Source organism: Dreissena polymorpha, chromosome 3 (genome assembly GCF_020536995.1).
Source record: "Dreissena polymorpha isolate Duluth1 chromosome 3, UMN_Dpol_1.0, whole genome shotgun sequence".
Classification (NCBI taxonomy): Eukaryota; Metazoa; Mollusca; class Bivalvia; order Myida; family Dreissenidae; genus Dreissena; species Dreissena polymorpha.
Window position 1 is genome coordinate 18,241,784 of NC_068357.1, and position 19,397 is coordinate 18,261,180.

Consider the following 19,397-nt stretch of genomic DNA (forward strand, 5'->3'; position numbering starts at 1 on the left):
AACAGATAAATGTTATATGAACTAAAACAAGAGCTGTGTTTGTGAAATGCAATGACCCCTACTGCGCTTTGAAAATGCACGGCAGCTATTTAAAAAAAAAAGACCTTTGACCTTGAAAGATGACCTTGACCTTTCACCGCTCAAAATGTGCAGCTCCATGAGATACACATGCATGCCAAATATCAAGTTGCTATCTTCAATATTGCAAAAGTTATGACCAAGGTTAAAGTTTTGGGACACACACATACAATGAAAGACAGGCCAAAAACAATATACCCCCGTCATTCGATCCAGGGGCATAAAAAGTAAAATGAAGTGTCGATAGGTAAGAACCAATAAATAGCTTAGATGATAGAGAATGGTGCTTTTGTTACACTTTTACACTGCATCAGTATAATATAATGGGGTCAGAAAAGCAAGTGTCTGAGCCTAGGTGTCTCATTAAACATGAGCTGTCAGAGGACAGCACTTTCGACTATTCAAGTTCTTGACAGTATAACATAAGCCATCGAGGGGAAATTGTTCATATTCAATAATTGATAAGACGATCTTTCAAAAATAAAAAAAGGAATTTTTTTTTTTTTTTTTTTTAAGGGGGGGGGGGGGGGGGGGGGGTTTGAGAGGGGGTATAATTTGGGGTGTGGTCATTTATTAGACGATCTTTCAAAAATAAAGAAAGGAAAACAAATAATCTTTTTTTCTTTTTTTTTGGGGGGGGGGGTAGGGGGGGGGGGGTTGAGAGGGGGGGTATTATGTGGTGTGTGGTAATTTATTAGACGATGTTTAAAAAAAACAAGAGCACCGCATTGCGGGTGCAGACCGCTCATCTATTTTCTTTTTAAAGGTGAAGGGACTCTCATTTTCAATCACAAAGGAGGGAGGGGTGGAGTGAAGAGCGGTGCATTGTGTGGGGGTGTGGACATTTATTACATTTTCTTCCAAAAATGCGAAAAAAAGGAAAAAAAAAATCGGGGGGGGGGGGGGGGGGTGGGGGGGGTGGGGGGGGGGGATTCTTGGGTGCGATGGTTGGACAGTATTTCAAACATAAAATAATTAAAATAAATATTTGTGTTTTTTTAACCGTTTCATAAAAAAATGGGGGGGGGGGGGTGAGGTGGGGGGGTATAGTGTGAGGGTGTGGTGGTAATTTGTGAGATGATCTTAAAAAAAAAAAAAAAAAAAAAAAAAAATAGGGGGGGGGGGGGGGATTCGGGTGGGGGGAGGGGGGGTGGGGGGTGGGGATTCTTGGGTGCGATGGTTGGACGGTATTTCAAACATAAAATAATCAAAATAAATAGTTTAGTTTTTTAACCGTTTAAAAAAAAATTGGGGAGGGGGTGGGGTGGGGGGGGGGGTATAGTGTGAGGGTGTGGTGGTCATTTGTGAGATGATCTTAAAAAAAAAAAAAAAAAAAAAAAAATAGGGGGGGGGGGGGTTGGGGGGGGGGGCACGGGCGATGGTTTGGGTGGAGTCTATTGTGGTATGTCAGGTAAGAGTAGTTTTGTCAAAGTATCAATCAAATCTAATCATAAATAAAGAAGTTATGGCAATTTAAGAGAAATTTAATAATTTGACCTTGAGAGTCAAGGTCATTCAAAAGTCAAGGTAAAATTCAACTTGCCAGGTACAGTAACCTCATGATAGCATGAAAGTATTTGAAGTTTGAAAGCAATAGCCTTGATACTTAAGAAGTAAAGTGGATCGAAACACAAAATTTAACCATATATTCAAAGTTACTAAGTCAAAAAAGGGCCATAATTCCGTAAAAATGACATCCAGAGTTATGCAACTTGTCCTTTTACTGTACCCTTATGATAGTTTGCGAGTGTTCCAAGTATGATAGCAATATCTATGATACTTTAGGGGTAAAGTGGACCAAAACACAAAACTTAACCAAACTTTCAATTTTCTAAGTATAAAGGGCCCATAATTCCGTCCAAATGCCAGTCAAAGTTACATAACTTTGCCTGCACAGTCCCCTTACGGTAGTTAGTAAGTGTTGCAAGTATGAAAGCAATAGCTTTGATACTTAAGGAATAAAATGGACCTTAACACAAAACTTAACCAAAATTTTCAATTTTCTAAGTATAAAAAGGGCACATAATTCTGTCAAAATGCATGCCAGAGTTATCTTACTTTGCGTGTCCAGTCCCCTCATGATAGTAAGTAAGTGTACCAAGTTTGAATGCAATAGCATTGATACTTTCTGAAAAAAGTGGACCTAAACGCAAAACTTAACCAAAATTTTCAATTTTCTAAGTATAAAAAGGGCACATAATTCAGTCAAAATGCACGCCAGAGTTATCAAACTTTGCCTGCCCAGTCCCCTCATGATAGTAAGTAAGTGTACCAAGTTTGAATGCAATAGCATTGATACTTTCTGAGAAAAGTGGACCTAAACGCAAAACTTAACCGGACGCCGACGCAGACGCCGACGCCAAGGTGATGACAATAGCTCATAATTTTTTTTCAAAAAATAGATGAGCTAAAAATGGGGGGGGGGGTAGGGGGGGGAGGCGAGAGGGGGGTATAATGTGGGGTGGGGTCATTTATTAGATGATGTTTAAAAAAATATTGGGGGGGGGGGAGGTTGGGGGGAAGGGATTCTGGGTAGGGGCGTGGGGTATTGTTTGGGTGGAATCCATTGTGGTATTCAGGTAAGTGTTGTTTTGTCAAAGTAATAATAAAATGTGATCATAAATAAAGAAGTTATGGCAATTTAAGCAAAATGTTCAATTAGTGTAAAAGGGGCCATAATTATGTCAAAATGCTTGATACAGTGGTCGGCTCTTGTTTATAGTTTGGGGTCATGTTGGTAAACAAGTATGCAACATAAAAAAGCAATATGTCAAAGGATATAGGAAATATTTGGGGGTAGTACGCAAACTTTAACATTGATTTATCAATAATATGCATATTCTAAGTATAAAAGGGGCAATAATTATGACAAAATGCTTGATAGAGTTGTCTGCTCTTGTTTATAGGTTGGGGTGATGTTGGTATACAAGTATGCAAAATATGAAAGCAATATGTCAAGGGACAATGACAAGAGCTGTCAGAGGACAGCGCACTCGACTATTCGAGTGCTTGACAGTATAACGTAAGCCATCATGGAGTGGGGGAGGGGGGTATAATGTGGATGTGTGATCATCTAATAGATGATCTTTCAAAAATAAGAAAAATAATAATTTTTTTTTGGGGGGGGGGGGGTGGGTTCTGGGGGAGGGGCGTGGGGGATGGTTTGAGTGGAGTGCATTGTGGTATGTCAGGTAAGTGTTGTTTTGTCAAACTTCAACATAGATTTATCAATAATATGCATATTCTAAGTATAAAAGGGGCAATAATTCTGTCAAAATGCTTGATACAGTTGTCTGCTCTTGTTTATAGGTTGGGTCATGATGGTTAACAATTATGCAAAATATGAAAGCAATATGTCAAGGGACACAGGAAATATTTGGGTTAGTACGCAAACTTTAACATAGATTTATCAATAATATGCATATTCTAAGTATAAAAGGGGCCATAATTCTGTCAAAATGCTTGATACAGTTGTCTGCTCTTGTTTATAGCTTGGGGTCATGATGGTAATCAAGTATGCAAAATATGAAAGCAATATGTCAAGGGACACAGGAAATATTTTGGGTAGTACGCAAACTTTAACATCGATTTATCAATAATATGCATATTCTAAGTATAAAAGGGGCCATAATTCTGTCAAAATGCTTGATACAGTTGTCTGCTCTTGTTAACAGGTTGGGTTCATGATGGTAATCAAGTATGCAAAATATGAAAGCAATATGTCAAGGGACAATGAAAATAATTGGAGTAGTACGAAACTTTAACATTTGCACGCTAACGCTAACGGAACGGAAATGCCGACGCCGGGGTGAGTAGGATAGCTCCACTATATATATTTCATATATAATAGTCGAGCTAAAAATAAATGGGGTAGTATGAAAACTTTAACATTTGCTGCATATTCTAAGTGGAAAAGGGGCCATTATTATGACAAAATGCTTGATAGAGTTATTTGCTCTTGTTTATAAGTTGGGGTCATGTTGGTAAACAAGTATGCAAAATATGAAAGCAATATGTCAAGGGACAATGAAAATAATGGGATAGTACGAAAACTTTAACATTTGCACGCTTACGCTAACTGAACGGAAACGCCGACGCCAGGATAAGTAGGATAGCTCCACTATATATATTTCATATATAATAGTCAAGCTAAACAAGCTTGGAACCTACCAATAACGTCTAGTCCTAGTAGTATATACAGTATGTATTAGGACTAGCCTGTTTTATGTAAAACGAAATCAATACAATATGTCGGTATGACTAGATACCGAAAGTAAAATTTACTGTGTTTTAATATATGACAAGAGGGCCAAGATGGCCCTAGTTCGCTCACCTGAGAGGAGTCCGTTCATTTAATCTTTACCAAATGTCAAACTTGACCTAGATATTGTCCAGACAAACATCCTGGTCAAGTTTCATCATTATTTCATCTGCGAGTCATGATCAATGTACCTATGAAGTTTCATGATCCTAGGCGTAAGCATTCTTGAGTTATCATCCGGAAACCATTTTTCTAAGTTGAGTCACCGTGACCTTGACAGCCATTGTGTGAATACGTTTTTTGGCACTGTGACCTTGACCTTTGACCTAGTTACCTGATAATCAATAGGGGTCATCTGCGAGACCTGATCAATATACCTATGAAGTTTCATGAACCTAGGCATAAGCATTCTTGAGTAATCATCCAGAAACCATTTTACTATTTCAGGTCACCATAACCTTGACCTTTGACCTAGTGACCTGAAAATCAATAGGGGTCATCTGCAAGTCATGATCATTGTACCTATGAAGTTTTATGATCCTAGGCATAAGCCTTCTTAAGTTATCATCCAGAAACCATTTTACTATTTCAGGTCACCGTGACCTTGACCTTTGACCTAGTGACCTGAAAATCAATAGGGGTCATCTTCGAGTCATGATCAATGTACCTATGAAGTTTCATGATGCTAGGCATAAGCGTTATTGAGTTATCATCCGGAAACCATTTTACTATTTCGGGTAATCGTGACCTTGACCTTTGACCTAGTGACCTGAAAATCAATAGGGCTTATCTGCAAGTCATGATCAATGTATCTATGAAGTTTCATGATCCTAGGCATAAGCGTTATTGAGTTATCATCCGGAAACCATTTTACTGCTTTGGGTCACTGTGACCTTGACCTTTGACCTAGTGACCTGAAAATCAATAGGGGTCATCTTCGAGTCATGATCAATGTACCTATGAAGTTTCATGATCCTAGGCATAAGCGTTCTTGAGTTATCATCCGGAAACCATTTTACTATTTTGGGTCATCGTGACCTTGACCTTTGACCTAGTGACCTGAAAATCAATTGGGGTCATCTGCAAGTCATGATCAAAGAACCGATGAAGTGTCATGATCCTTGGCATAAGCGCTCTTGAGTTATCATCCGGAAACCATCTGGTGGACGGACGGACCAACATGAGCAAAACAATATACCCCCTCTTCTTCAAAAAAGGGGGGGGGGGGAGTGGATAATGAGAAAACTGCTCCACTCCCTGCAGCCATGTTATTCAACTGACTAGAACCATTTTTGAACTCAACTCTCGTATCAAGAAAACAAATGTTCTGAGCAAATTTTATGAAAATTTGGCCAAAAATGTGACTTCTACTGTGTTCACATGTTTTCACTATATACATATAGAGAAAAATGCCCCGCCCACTGGTGGCCATGTTTTTTCACCGATCCTGACCATTTTCAAACTCGTCCAAGATATCAATAAAACCAATGTTTTGACCAACTTTTATGATGATTGACAAAAAATTGTGACTTCTATAGTGTTTACAAGGTTTCTCTATAGCCAAATAGGGAAAACTGCCACTATATACATATAGAGAAAAATGCCCCGCCCACTGGCGGCCATGTTTTTTCACTGATCTCGATCATTTTGGAACTCGTCCGAGACATTAATTGAACCAATGTTTTGACCAACTTTCATGATGAGTGGGAAAAAATTGTGACTTTTAGAGTGATAACAAGGTTTCTCTATAGCCAAATAAGGAAAACTGCCCCGCCCACTGGCGGCCATGTTTTTCAACGGATCGGAACCACTTTTAAACTCAACCAAGATATCATTAAGACAAACATTTTGACAAAGTTACATGAAGATTGGGCATGAAATGTGACTTCTACAGTGTTTACAAGGTTTTGCTTTTTTTTGACCTAGTGACCTAGTTTTTGACCCGGCATAACCCAGTTTCGAACTCGGCCGAGATTTCATTGGGACAAAGCTTCTGACCAAGTTTCATGAAGATGGGAAAAGAAATGTGGCCTCTAGAGTGTTTACGAGCAAATGTTAAAGGACGGACGGAAGGACGGACATACGACGGACAAAGACCGGTCACAAAAGCTCACCTGAGAAATCAGGTGAGCTAAAAAACAATATCAATACAATATGTCGGTATGACTAGATACCGTATTAAAGTAAAATTTATCGTGTTTTAATATATGAAAACATTGAATATGAAGACAAAAACATCGCTTTTTCCTATGTCTGGTTTGAAAAAGAATAGAAGTTTATATAATACAATTTATTTTAATAAAAATAATACGCATTAAGTTTTTTCACAGACACCCAAAAACAGTGAAAAAATATACGAAAACAGTGTGTATTCATTACGTTAGGAAGAAATAGATATAGATAATACATTAACCAATTCTATTTTATTCATTTGTATAGAAGTCAATTTTTCCAAGAAGCCAAATTCAAACTGTGAAACAAATAAATACTACAGAAAACAGAGACCGAAAACAGTTACTGAAAACAGCATAGCAAATGGGTGTCATTATTGTTCGCTTAATGCCTTTAAAGGGGCCGTCCAACAGATTTTGGCATGTATTGAAGCTTGTCATGAAATGCTTTATATTGATAAATTTAAACATTTGAACTAAAAATCTCCAGTAACAAAACAAGAATACAATTCAAAAAAAGGAAAAAATGTCAGTTTTAAGTAACCCTGAACAGGGCTTGAACCACTGACCCCTGTAGTCCTGGAGTAAAAAGTCTCCCGCCTAGACCACTCAACCATCCATACTCATGCTTAGAGCGGATGTATTTTTTACCTATATAAGCAATCCTCGTAGTATCCCAAAATAAAACCACAACAACAGAACTTTCCAAATTATTCAATCGTTTTTAGCGTCGCACAACGCCTTTATAATTTTCAGGTTTTCAAATCATCAAAAGATGCATATAATAGATATTTAAGAGCATGGTAAATGGTCAGTATTACTATTTCCTAAAAAATATCATAACTAAAACGAAAATTTGCGAATCTGAGACAACCTTTTTTAATTATGTCAATTGACCAAAACGTAAAATCTGTTGGACGGCCCCTTTAAAATATAATTTTGCAAAGTCGGTAATCTTTATTAGTACTACGCGTTACATCCTATAGTGGAGTACTTTTGTCGTTACAGACATGAGAAAACAAACCGTTTTTACAAGTTTGTTTGTGTAGGGCTATTTATAGAAATAAATTCAAATTCCGCTCAAGCGAAGTCGTCAACGTGGCAACATCAAATTCATGTAGTTGTTGTTGTATACAAGATTATGTGTATATATATACATATGCTTTTTGATTTTAGGAAAATGCTCAGATAAAGGCTGTCATTCCTATATTCTGAAGAATGGACAAAGTGCATGGCTACGGTCCACATGTTTCATCCTTGGTTGGGGGTTCCCACCAAAGAAAAGTAACGGGAGTTGTGCATGGCCTTATGGGCGACTACCATTCTTGTGATTAAAATAAGATATAATCTATAGTTTATTTTTAAAGAAAATTACTTTATTGTAATGTGGTTCAATTTTTTTTAAGCTTGAACCAGTCAAAATTTACTAAAAATTTACTAAAAATTTTACCTGAGCAAACACTTATGCACAGAATACAAATATGCGCATATATTATACTTTTTAGTAAATTAGTATAGATTAGAAGCTTTGTACTTGCAAATATAAAATGCAAGTTTGTATTGAAGCTCTGTGCACATGTTGCCACGATATATGCGTCTCTTGCACAGCGCACAAAGTAGTTGTTGTCTTTATGCTTGTTTGAAGCAAAGTTAAGACTTGATTAATGTATCGGTTTGTATGTTCTTTTGTGTTGCATTTTCTATAAATATCAACCTGTGATCATTAAGGGATTGTAATAAGAGAATAACTTAAGAATCTAAGTGGTATAATGTGTTTGTTGTTCTCACAATTCCATAATTGTACCTTCAATTGTATAAACAAACATTGTTGTTTTTTCGTTCAGATTGATTAAAGCAATCACGAAAGAATAACTCAAATCAGACTGACTAATTTGTGTATAAAAAGGTGGATGTTCAGTCCTACATCTTTCCTAATACTGTTCATTTCATTACGTTATCACAGTGATAACGTGTGTCGAGTGACTTAAAATGTCCATTGACAAGAGTAATGTGTGTTTGTTCATATGTATGGATAGCTGAATCCTATGTGTGGTAAGAGATATACTTAAATAATTATGGTCCTTATGTGTCCCTTAATTGCTTAATTCAACAGGTTTTTTTTCCCACTTTTTGGAAAGATAGCCCATGGCTTTGGAATTGGGAATTTTATTGTCATTTTCATGAAATTGGGAAAATAAATTCATTAGCCTTTTTTTTCACACGAAAAGTCCACTGATTAGGGAAATACTAAATTTGATATATTGATAACTCTTTATAATCATTCAAATTAAAAGAACAAAATCATATAAAACTTTGTTAGATGTAAATTGTAATTGAATTAAAATTGACATAAAATACGCATTAGACACTTCTTTCTAAAAAAATTTTTTTTATTTTTTTTGGAAATTGGGAATTTTTTGCAACATTTTGGGAAAAAAGTATACTTTTTGGGATTGGTAACATAGCGGAATTTCGGCTATAAAATCGGGCCAAAAAAAAACCTGTTCAACGACTTCTTTTTCTTTCGTTAATAGTTTATTGTATTGTATTTGCGCAGTAGTGTTGAAATAAGATCGCCGTGACGTAGTGGATATGGTGTCCGCCTAGCGATCGGGAGGTCATGGGTTCGATCCCCACTGTGGGAGCGTTCTTTAGATCTCCCCCATAGACACCAAGGAAAAGGACTCGAGAGTGTTTCATATAAACTTAGGCTTGTTATGCAATCGAGCTTAAATAAACAGGTTTAAAAAAAATACTATAAGCGTTTTTAGGTGCAATGACAGCCGTATTTTAAATGACTACTATCAATTAGAAGCTACAGTAATTACTTTAAGTTTTTGTGTCCGAAAATTAAGAAACGAAAAATATTCAACAAATACCGGTTCCGAAATTTAGCGACATACGTATTTAACATACGTTTGCTGATAGAAAGTGATTTGCTTTAAATTAGCAAAAAAAATTGACCAATAAAATGTAAAAAGCGACAATACTCCTTATATTTTGCCGATAATGCTGCTGGAATCGCCATCATGTAGGTTACAAATAATCAATCTATCAAACCGGTGGATTTGAACAACAACAACAACAAGAATAATACATTTCGCAACAAAAATTAGATGACTTTCGAACTCTTACCTTTGCACAAAAATAAACAATTCTCAACAGAATGTGCAGAGATTTTAAACGAAGAATGGAAAAGAAGCATGACCGCAAGGTAACTGCATTATCACTGCATACTGTATTGAATAATAAATTGGAATAGTATTCGGATGGAAACATTTTCGACCGAAGCTAAATAACATCTGTAATGTCAACAGATTTTCATACATTTTTTTTAATAACTTTCTTTTAAATATTTACTATACTGATCTGCCAAGTGAGCTTACAGGGCTGCTTACATACTTTGCATTTTCTGATAAAACAAGGCGCACTGTGGTACCATAGTCCCCAAAAATCTCTATAGAACCTGTATTTGCCACATACATGCCAGATAACCTGATCTTGGCGGGACAGTCCAGCTTTCAGGGTGTTTTCCCCAGTACCCCGATGTGACACAATTTGTTCCGACATTCGTAAAAAAACGACATATGTTGTAAAAGGTCTCAATAAAACTCACTTTTCAATGAATCAGTCTTTGTCTGGCTTGAATTACCATCGCTAATCCCTTTATTGCCCCCTATTAACACACCATATCTACTAGTTGAGTGATCCAGTTTTGTTTTTTAACCTTTCAGCGATCTATTGGCAAATTTTTGGTTTATCGGGCATTCACATCATGGTGTTTTATGATAGGGGTAGCTAATTGCGAACGACGAATGCATCATAGTGAATTAAAAGCAGGCTTCTTTTGTATTTCATGGCCCAAGTCAAGTCCAAAGATACTTTTACGTGGTATTTTGTATATTATACCACCTGGGGCTAAAAAACCTGTCAAAACACCAGTTTTGTATATAAAACAAATTGATCTCTGACCTATACACATTGATGTTTCACATAAATCTACTTTCATTTTTTGACTGATTTTCAGAAAGTAATTTGTACATATTATATCAATCTAAATATAGAGTAAATTAATGATTGGCCAAATTAAAACAGTGCTCAATGCATGCACATAGCACTGGGACAGACGCATGTGTAATTGTAAAATGCTAATAGCATTTTACAATTACACATGCGTCTGTCCCAAATACAAGTCAAATAGAGGCATGCCCTACATTTCACGTTATGCGTTCATCAGCATAGTGCCCATGTGTGTTTACTTCCAGAAAATGGAAAACATCTGTGTTCATGAAATTCTTAAACAAATTTATTGTCAATATTTGCCAGACATTATGAGGTTTTGTAAGTAATATACTGAATACTGTCTACAGTAAACATGGCATGATTGATCGTTTTAGGTGTCCCGCTTTTTGGTCAAATGTCCCGACATTTTTAATGGAATGTCCCATTTGGACCAGAAAATTTCTGGTATATATGATTAGCAATGAGTTAATAAAGTAGCCAATAAGCTCAGAGAACTCTCATCAGTATCAATCATAATGCTGTTTTTAGGTTGTTGAATTTATAATGAAATAACTTGTGTATGCCGAATTCTACACAAAGTACCTGCACAAATGTTAAAATAATTAAACTTATGTTCCAAACCGTAACTGCCTAAGTAAATTTACCTTTCAGCGTTAGGAAAGTATAAAATGATTTTACTTTAAAATGTCTTTTGTTACAATATATTTCTTTTGACATCAATGTTCAATTTGAAGGGTCCCCATGACTTGTTATGAAGGGGTACTTTCAATGTAGAAAAAGTGTAGGTGAGAAAATTTTCCAATAACTTCATTCAATTTAAATAAATGTTTGAAATGTAAATCATTCACATCATACTAAATAAAAATCTAATATATACAAGCACTTGTTTTGAAATCATTTTGAGATGTGAACATTTTGTAAAAATGAAAAATTTGTTTTATTGATAAGATTATTATTTATAGAAAAAATACTTGATATATAGTTATATGATTTATTTTTTACACATTTTAAAATCCAAAATTGATGAAGCTCTGTCACAATTTTAATCTCAATAATATCTAGGCTGAGTGTGAATCTGGATAAATGTATGTAAAAAACTAGGTCATAGAAAAACTTGTTTTCCACTCTAGAGCCCACGCTATGATTTAATCTTGATGAAATTTGTATGAATGTTTATCTGGAAATATCTAGGCAAAATTAAATTAAAATTTAACATTATTCTAACACAGTTTGAATCTGGGTCAAGTACACGCAAATAATATATTGCTAGGTAAAAACTTGGAAAATGCCTTGTAACCACTCTATATATAAGATGCTTCATTTATGAAATAATCTTGGTGAAACTTGGTTAGAATGGTTATCTGGACAAGTTTGAGTGTCACATGCATCCTTTAATTAGGTTTTTGGGTCAGATGTTAAAAAAACATAGTTTCCATTAAAGGATTCACATTTATGACTCAATCTTGAAGAAAGTTTGGCAAAATGGTAATCTTAACAATATCTCGGCCATGTTCAAATCATAGTCATATGTTTCCAAAAACTATTTCGCCAGGTCAAATAAAAGAAATTTTGCAGCTGTAGAAGCCATATGTATAACTCAATACCGGTATTCATGAACATTGGTCAGATTGTTTATCTCGAAAATATAATTGTCATGTTTGAATCTGGGTCAAATGGTGTCAAAAATGGATCACCTGGTCAGTTTTTCATCAATTGAGTCGTGTTCTGAGAAAACTGGGCATAATGCAAGTGCGTAAAGTGTCATCCCAGATGAGCCTGTGCAGTCCGCACAGGATTATCAGGGACGACACTTTCCGCTTTTATGACATTTTTTAGTTTCAAGGAAGTCCCTCCTTACCGAAAATCAAGTTTAGGCCAAAAGTGTCGTCTGCGGACTGCACAGGCTAATCTGGGACGACACTTTACACACATGCATTAAGCCCAGTTTTCTCAGAACAAGGCTCAATTGGTGTGCTATGAACTAAGGTGAGCACTTAAGGGCCATCAAGACCTTTTTGTTTTATAAAGTACAAACTTTTAAAGGTTTATTTTTAGATTCCATGCCCTAGAAAAGTCAAGAGATGAGTATCCAGTGAATTTGGTTCTGATTGAACAAGCTGGGACTTCAGAGGCTTTTGTTGTGGGACACAGTAGACTCGCCTTAGTACAGGGACAAACAGACAAGAGTTGCTTTCTTGAATCTGGTACTATAAGAATTATTAAATTTTAAGCATGGTAAATATATGATTTGTTTGTCATAGTGTTAAAGAGACTTGTTCACATATTGGCAGAATGACAATTTTTCTTTTTTTTGTCCCAGATTTCAAAAATTAAAGAACACTTTAAATCAGGGAGCAAAAACACTCATGATTCATAATTTAGATTCATTAAAAAAAAATAGGTCTGATTTTTAAATAATCATAATCATCATTTGGCATTGACATTGTTATAAAGTGTTACAAATACAAAACATATCAATACTTTTGCAAGATTCTTTTGTTCTGTTACAACTCCCGGATCATTTATATAAAGTATAAAATGCATTTTTTTAGCTCACCTGAGCACAACGTGCTCATGGTGAGCTTTTGTGATCGCCTTTTGTCCGTCCTGCGTTGTGTGGCGTCAACATTAATACTGAAAATATGAAAACATAACAACTTTTTTCAAGTAATGTAATATTCCAGTCGTGATAATTTAATTAATATAAACTAATAATTGTAATAAATTCCATATCACATCATTTTTTTTTATTAGAAAAGATGGGGTACCTGTAAGTATATGGGGGTACCCAAAAGTATCATTTGAAAAACGGTGATGGTGAAGTATACTTTAAAGGACCCGGGGACCTAGCTTGACCCATTCAGCATAATTTAAGAGTTCTCAAGCTGAGTCCTTATTTGCACTGAAGTATTTTAGATCTATGTTAATCCATAGAACCTCAAAAGCCTTTTATAAGTTTTTATGCGCCCCGAAATATTTTCGGTGGAGCATATAGTTGCCAGTTTGTAGTTCTTCTGTCACACTTTTTTGACAGTTTCTCATAGCACCTTCATATCTTTACCGATCTCTTTCATATTTGGCATGTAGGTACCTTGCATGGACCTGTACCTTTTGATGAAGTTTGCGGTCACTGGGTTTAAAGTCAAGGTCACCGAGGCTAAAAATAGATTTTTCCGTCACACTTTTGTGACAGTTTCTCATAGCACCTTCATTTCTTTACTGATCTCTTTCATATTTGGCATGTACGTATCTTGCATGGACCTCTACCTTTTGATGAGGTTTGAGGTCACTGGGGTCAAGTTCACCGAGGCTAATAATAGATTTTTTTTAGGTGGTTATTAACACATAGATTGACAAAGCGCATCATCGGGGAGCATCCATCAGTTTCACTGATGTTCTTGTTATTTATGGTTTGTGGAGCAAAGTCAATGCTACATATTTGTTGAACATTTTTGTAATGTATTGAAACAGTTAATTAATAATTGTTACATGGATACATGTATAATTATTATTAATCACTGTGCTGTATATTTGTCTAAACATTGTGTTATTCTTACTGTATTTTCAGTTGTAATACGAAAGAGACTAAGAGGAAAGGGCTTAGGAAGAATATTAATGGAGAAAACCGAGCAGTTTGCAGAAAAGTACCAATTTTGTAAACCCAGCCTTATACAATCTTAGCTATATGTGTTCATTATAGTTATCTGATTTAACAAGGTGTCATTGTTTTTAGCTCACCTGAGCACAATGCGCTCATTAGTTAACCTGAGCACACCTTGCTAATGTTTAGCTTTTTTATGATCGGCTCTCATCTGTCATGCCTTGTATGGCATCAACATTTGCCTTGTTAACTGTCTAGAGGCCTAAGGTATTATCCATTCTTCATAAAACTTGTTCAGAAGATTTGCCTCATTGATATCTTGGAATAGTTGGAAAATGATTCCCGTTCGTTTAAAAACATTGCTGTCTGGGAAGCGGAGCTTTTTTCCTTATATGACTATAGTAAAACCTGGTTAACACATTAAAAGTCACATTTATTTCCAATCTTCATTAAACTTGGTCAGAACATTTTGCTAATATTTAGCTTTTTTATGTTCATCTGTCGTGCCTCGTATGGCATCAACATTTGTCTTGTTAACTCTCTAGAGGCCAAAGGTTTAGTCGAATCTTCATATGTTTTTTTTATGAAACTTGAAACATGGACTGATGGCAATATGGAAATTATGCACATCATTTTATTGTGTTCTTACAACAAGAATTCTGATTGCTATGGCAACAAATAGACTAGAAATATTGCTGAAAATGGTGGATTATCACCGGTAGGGGACTTTAATTGCTTGGCAATAGTCTTGTTATACATTAAATTGCTTTATATAATGCCTCCATTTTCATATTAACACTTATTTGTACATAAAATAAGCTTATATATGTGCTCTTCTCTGTTTTTTTGTAATGTTTGTATCTTGCTTCGACTGCAAGTGTTCTTCTCAACTGGTTCTTTTTGAGTTACTGTTACACAACATACATTGTGCAAACAATGCTATCATTTAAGGTACAATGCTATATTTTACTTTTCAGGGAGGGGTTTAAGGTTATATATCTTACTACTCATGACAAGGAGGAGTTTTACGCCCACCTTGGGTATGAAAAGAGTCAACCAGTTGTGTCTTTTGGAACTGACATCATTCCTGAACATTTGGTAAAGACACTAACTTCCTTGCATAGAGCACACATTTTCTTAAGATAGTTTGTGCTATTAAGCATTTAATTAAAGAAATAAAGTCATTTTAGTGAATCTTAGCACAATGTGCTCATGGAAAGCTATTGGGATACTATAATATCTGTTGGGAACTCTAATAAAAGTTACATTTATTGTTCACTCTTTATGAAAGTTGGTTAGAACATTTGTTCTAATGACATCTTGGGCTGCACAGAGCAGGTTAGTTCCTTTAAATCTCGGGTAAGTGACTTTGGGCCTTTCAAGTCCTCTTGTTCAAATCATGCCATATAGGTTAATAGTGTTATCACTCCGAGGGTTACCTGCTTATATTGACTTATGTAAGTTAAAGCCTATCTTTCATCTAAAACAGCAAAGCCTATGGCTTTTATATTTTGTTAAGTAGTATCATCTAGTGGTCCCCTGAAATGTTTCTAAAAATTTCACCTTTTGGTTAAAACAAGAAGCTTTTTCCTGGGGGTCACCAGTACTATATTATATATATATTATATTATATTAAGTTATGTAGGCTAAGTCTTTAAAAATCTTCTTGTCTGAAATTGCAAGGACCATTCAGTTCTTTTACATTTGGTTTGAAGCATCATCAAAAGGTTGTCTGTGAAAATTGTGGCAGATCATTATCCTTAAGTCAACGGTTATCAAATCCCAGTGATCACATTTTAATATTGAAAAACATGTATAGCAAAATAACTTGTACAATCTTCTCTTCAACAAATAGACCAGTTCTTATATATTTAGTTTATAAAATCAGATAGTGGTCCTCTTCAAATTTTATACAAATTATGTCACTGTGATCAAAACTTTACACGCCCTGTGTTCACATTTTTTATCAAGACTTAATGAGCAAAAAAATTCTTCTGTTAATAGGATAAGGCCCTTCAGTGTCATATTTGGTATTTACATCAGATAGTGGGCCTCTACTAAGTATGCTCTTATTATGCCTCAGGGGTCAAATTGGTCTCAGCCCTGTGGTGGTGTGAACTGTTTTATAATAGACTTATATAGTAAGATATGTTTTCCTGTTGACAAAAGTAGCCCCAAACCAGGGGTCTTGAATACCATGCCACTGAGCTACAGTTTTTCAGTTGAGGAGGGTCCTCTTGTTTGTAATACTTGTGATGTCTTAGTGCATGAAATCATTATGACAATTTTATTATTTCCTATGCACCAAGTGAAAAATGTTGTATGTGCTCAATCAACAATTTAAGCTGGAAATATCAAGTGTGATTATTTATTACTACATGTTTGTACTGATGCCAAAATATTGGAGGAAACACTTTTAATAATGCAAAACTGTCACATGTATATTGAATAGTAACATCAATTTTTAGTCTGTATTGTGTTAAATCGTTTGCCAAGTATAATTTACTGTGATTCTAAACCAATATCTATAGTCAGCAGTCAATGCATTTCAGGTCAAACAATTGACAGGCAACTTGGATTCAGAAGAGCACTTAGCATCGACCATCAAACATACATGTGCAGATACCGTCAAGAATGGAAACCCTCCAGTATCACATGGGCCTACCACCCCAAAAGCTCCTTGCTCTGGCCCCATACCCAGCTCTGTGCCACGCCCACCTGTGCCTGCCCCTCCCCCTCCTCCACCCCCTGTCGTCTCGAAACTTCAAACCAGCGACATCAGCCGCTTTGACCCAGCTTGTATAGTCTGGATGAAGAAGCGGTTACAGGCCTGAAGCCAGTCCTTACAATTTACAATAAGATAGGCTTGTATGAAGGATGTGAAATTTTAAATTGTGCCAGGCTTGAAGCTATTCATCACTTTACAATGAGATATGTGTGTATGAAGGATGTGAAATGTAAAATTGTGCCACATTCTGGGAAAACGGGCTTAAATGAGTGCGAGTAAAGTGTCGTCACAGATTAGCCTGTGCAGTCCATACAAGTTGATAAGGGATAACATTACGCCTAGACTGGAATTTTATTTAGTAGAGACTCCCTTTAAACCAAAAATTCTTTAAAAGTGCAAACTATTGCCCCTGATCAGCCTCCTCGGACTTCACAGGCTAATCTGGGACGACACTTACGCACATGCATTAAGCCATGCTTTTCAAGAACACGGCTCAATTGATGAAGATCAGATTTGTTATCATTCATGTGTTCATAATAATTATGACCCTGCATTTTGTGGACTCAACTTCTCAACACACATATCATGTTTCCGTCCTAAATATTAACATTTGATGTGTTCCCTCAATCCTGGTATATTTATATAAGACAAGCCATGTCTAAGGAGTTTGTCTTTTATTTCAAGTCTAAGTAGTTTGTCTTTAATTTCAAAGTTTGCAACTTGAGGATAATTTCTCAATGTTTCTTGTGTAAAATATAAGCACTTTTTTGTTAAACTATTAAATAACATGCCAAATAATGTCTTGATTTCTGTTATTTTGTTGCCAGAAATTAATTCATTATGTTTTTTTTTGGAATACCCTGTAAAATAAAAGGTACAGTTGTTTTCGTTATTCTTACATTTTAACACAACGTAATACAATAGTATTTGAAAATTTTAAATAATATTTTTATTATTGTTTTTTATATAAAGTCATTCTTGAATAAAAAATTTCCTGTTCACTCTGTCAGGCTTTACTTACGACTTTAAAATAATTACAGGCCGGTTAATTTCTAAAATGTTATAAAATTAACTGAAATTAACGTGTCCACATGTATGACCAAACCACATATAAGTATATGAATCACCCGCATGTACATCTTACGTACATATATGGTCATATATAAGTTGAACACAGGTTGCCCTGAATTTACCCATACGTAAATATATGCGTATTCAATCTGAATAGATGAATCATCCACACACAATCCGAACGTGCGTATCTGGCCATATAGAATCTGAATATTAATCATCTGCGCACACACCGTACGTACATATATGGCCGTATAAAATCTAAATACAGGAATCGCCTGTGCTTGCTGCTTACGTAAAAATAGTTATGCAACGCATCTGAATACATGAAAAATCCGAACATGATTCGTACATAAATATATGATAATTCATCATCCGTACACAATAGTAAACCGCACATACTCCGTACGTACATTTATCAACATCTGAATACATTAACATCCATTAATATAGGGCCGGGTAAGATTTGAATTCAGAAATCCCCCGCATATACTTCGCACGCACATCTATGACCGTTCAACATCTGACATCTGAATACATGGATCTCCCGCACATACTCCGTACGAAGAAGTAAACATACATATGGGTCGTGCTCTGTGAAAAGGGGTTTTTATGCATGTGCGTTAAGTGTCGTCCTAGATAGCACGTGCAGTCCAAACAGGCTAATCAAGGACGACACTTTCCGCTTTTATGATATTTTTCGTTTACAGAGAGTTTAGGCCGAAAATGTCGTCCCTGATTTGCCTGTTCGGATTCATTGCTCAAATCGTGAGCACATGTTCATGTTTGGAAATACGAACATTGCATAATTTTCACTACATCTTAAGTTCATAAATATCTAATCGGAAATACGACCTTTGTATAAACATTACAGAGCGTATTCATGCGTCAGTCGAGCAAATAATAGTTACATTTACTATATATAGGACCATAATGGGCCATTAACGGCTCTTTTCATCGATGATGTTGATTTTTTTAAAATTTACTTTTACGGACCGGTATTTCAAATGTAGATCTCGCAAAATATCGTTTCATAATCGACTATTAACGATAATATTATATTCAGCCGTAAAAAAACATCAGAAATATAAAAAAGTCACAGTGGTGCAAGTAGACAATTATAGAGAAGGTTTATAAAATACAACTGTATAATAAAACATTTCTTATAAAATGTTAGCAAGTTCCGAATATGTTATTTTAAATACATTTGTACATAGAATTATACAGACTTTTTAAACGCTCTTGAGAAGCCCCTCCCCCTCCCATCAAATACTGGAAAATAGATCTGCACTTCAATAAACTCGTTTTCATATTTTTCATAGCACGAGGAAACCATGACATGGGTAAATTTATATAAAAAAAACACAAACAAATGTGTGTACACATGTATGAGACTTGTAAAGAGAGATGGAGAGGCCATGTCAGGTGGAAAGCCGAGAAGATGATCACTGATTTGTTTAATGA

At 35.5% G+C, this 19,397-nt stretch overlaps 3 protein-coding genes across 8 annotated transcripts in view; 1 reads left to right on the top strand and 2 right to left on the bottom strand.

Moving 5' to 3' along the window:
- The window catches only part of LOC127873150 (damage-control phosphatase ARMT1-like), a 32,540-nt gene extending 13,285 nt beyond the window's left edge, over nt 1-19,255 (bottom strand). Inside the window, exon 1 of one of the 2 annotated variants that reach the window (XM_052416812.1) lies at nt 19,163-19,255. Coding sequence is in view for 1 of the 2 variants with exons in the window: in XM_052416811.1 (XP_052272771.1) it covers nt 9,501-9,541 (41 nt within the window). In the remaining variant the exon portion in view is untranslated. Of the gene's footprint in view, nt 1-9,500; nt 9,584-19,162 lie in introns of those variants that run through there. The other variant, XM_052416811.1, reaches the window with a different exon arrangement.
- LOC127873151 (homeobox protein Nkx-2.2a-like) overlaps nt 1-19,397 on the bottom strand; it is a 384,621-nt gene that overhangs the window by 73,084 nt on the left and 292,140 nt on the right. The window lies entirely within an intron of this gene.
- Nucleotides 9,557-17,861, top strand: LOC127873154 (N-alpha-acetyltransferase 80-like). Its single transcript, XM_052416823.1, has 5 exons — nt 9,557-9,724; nt 12,589-12,737; nt 14,102-14,177; nt 15,112-15,232; nt 16,687-17,861. Exons 1-5 carry the CDS (start codon nt 9,627-9,629, stop codon nt 16,966-16,968), a joined length of 726 nt encoding a protein of 241 aa, XP_052272783.1. The 5' UTR covers nt 9,557-9,626; the 3' UTR covers nt 16,969-17,861.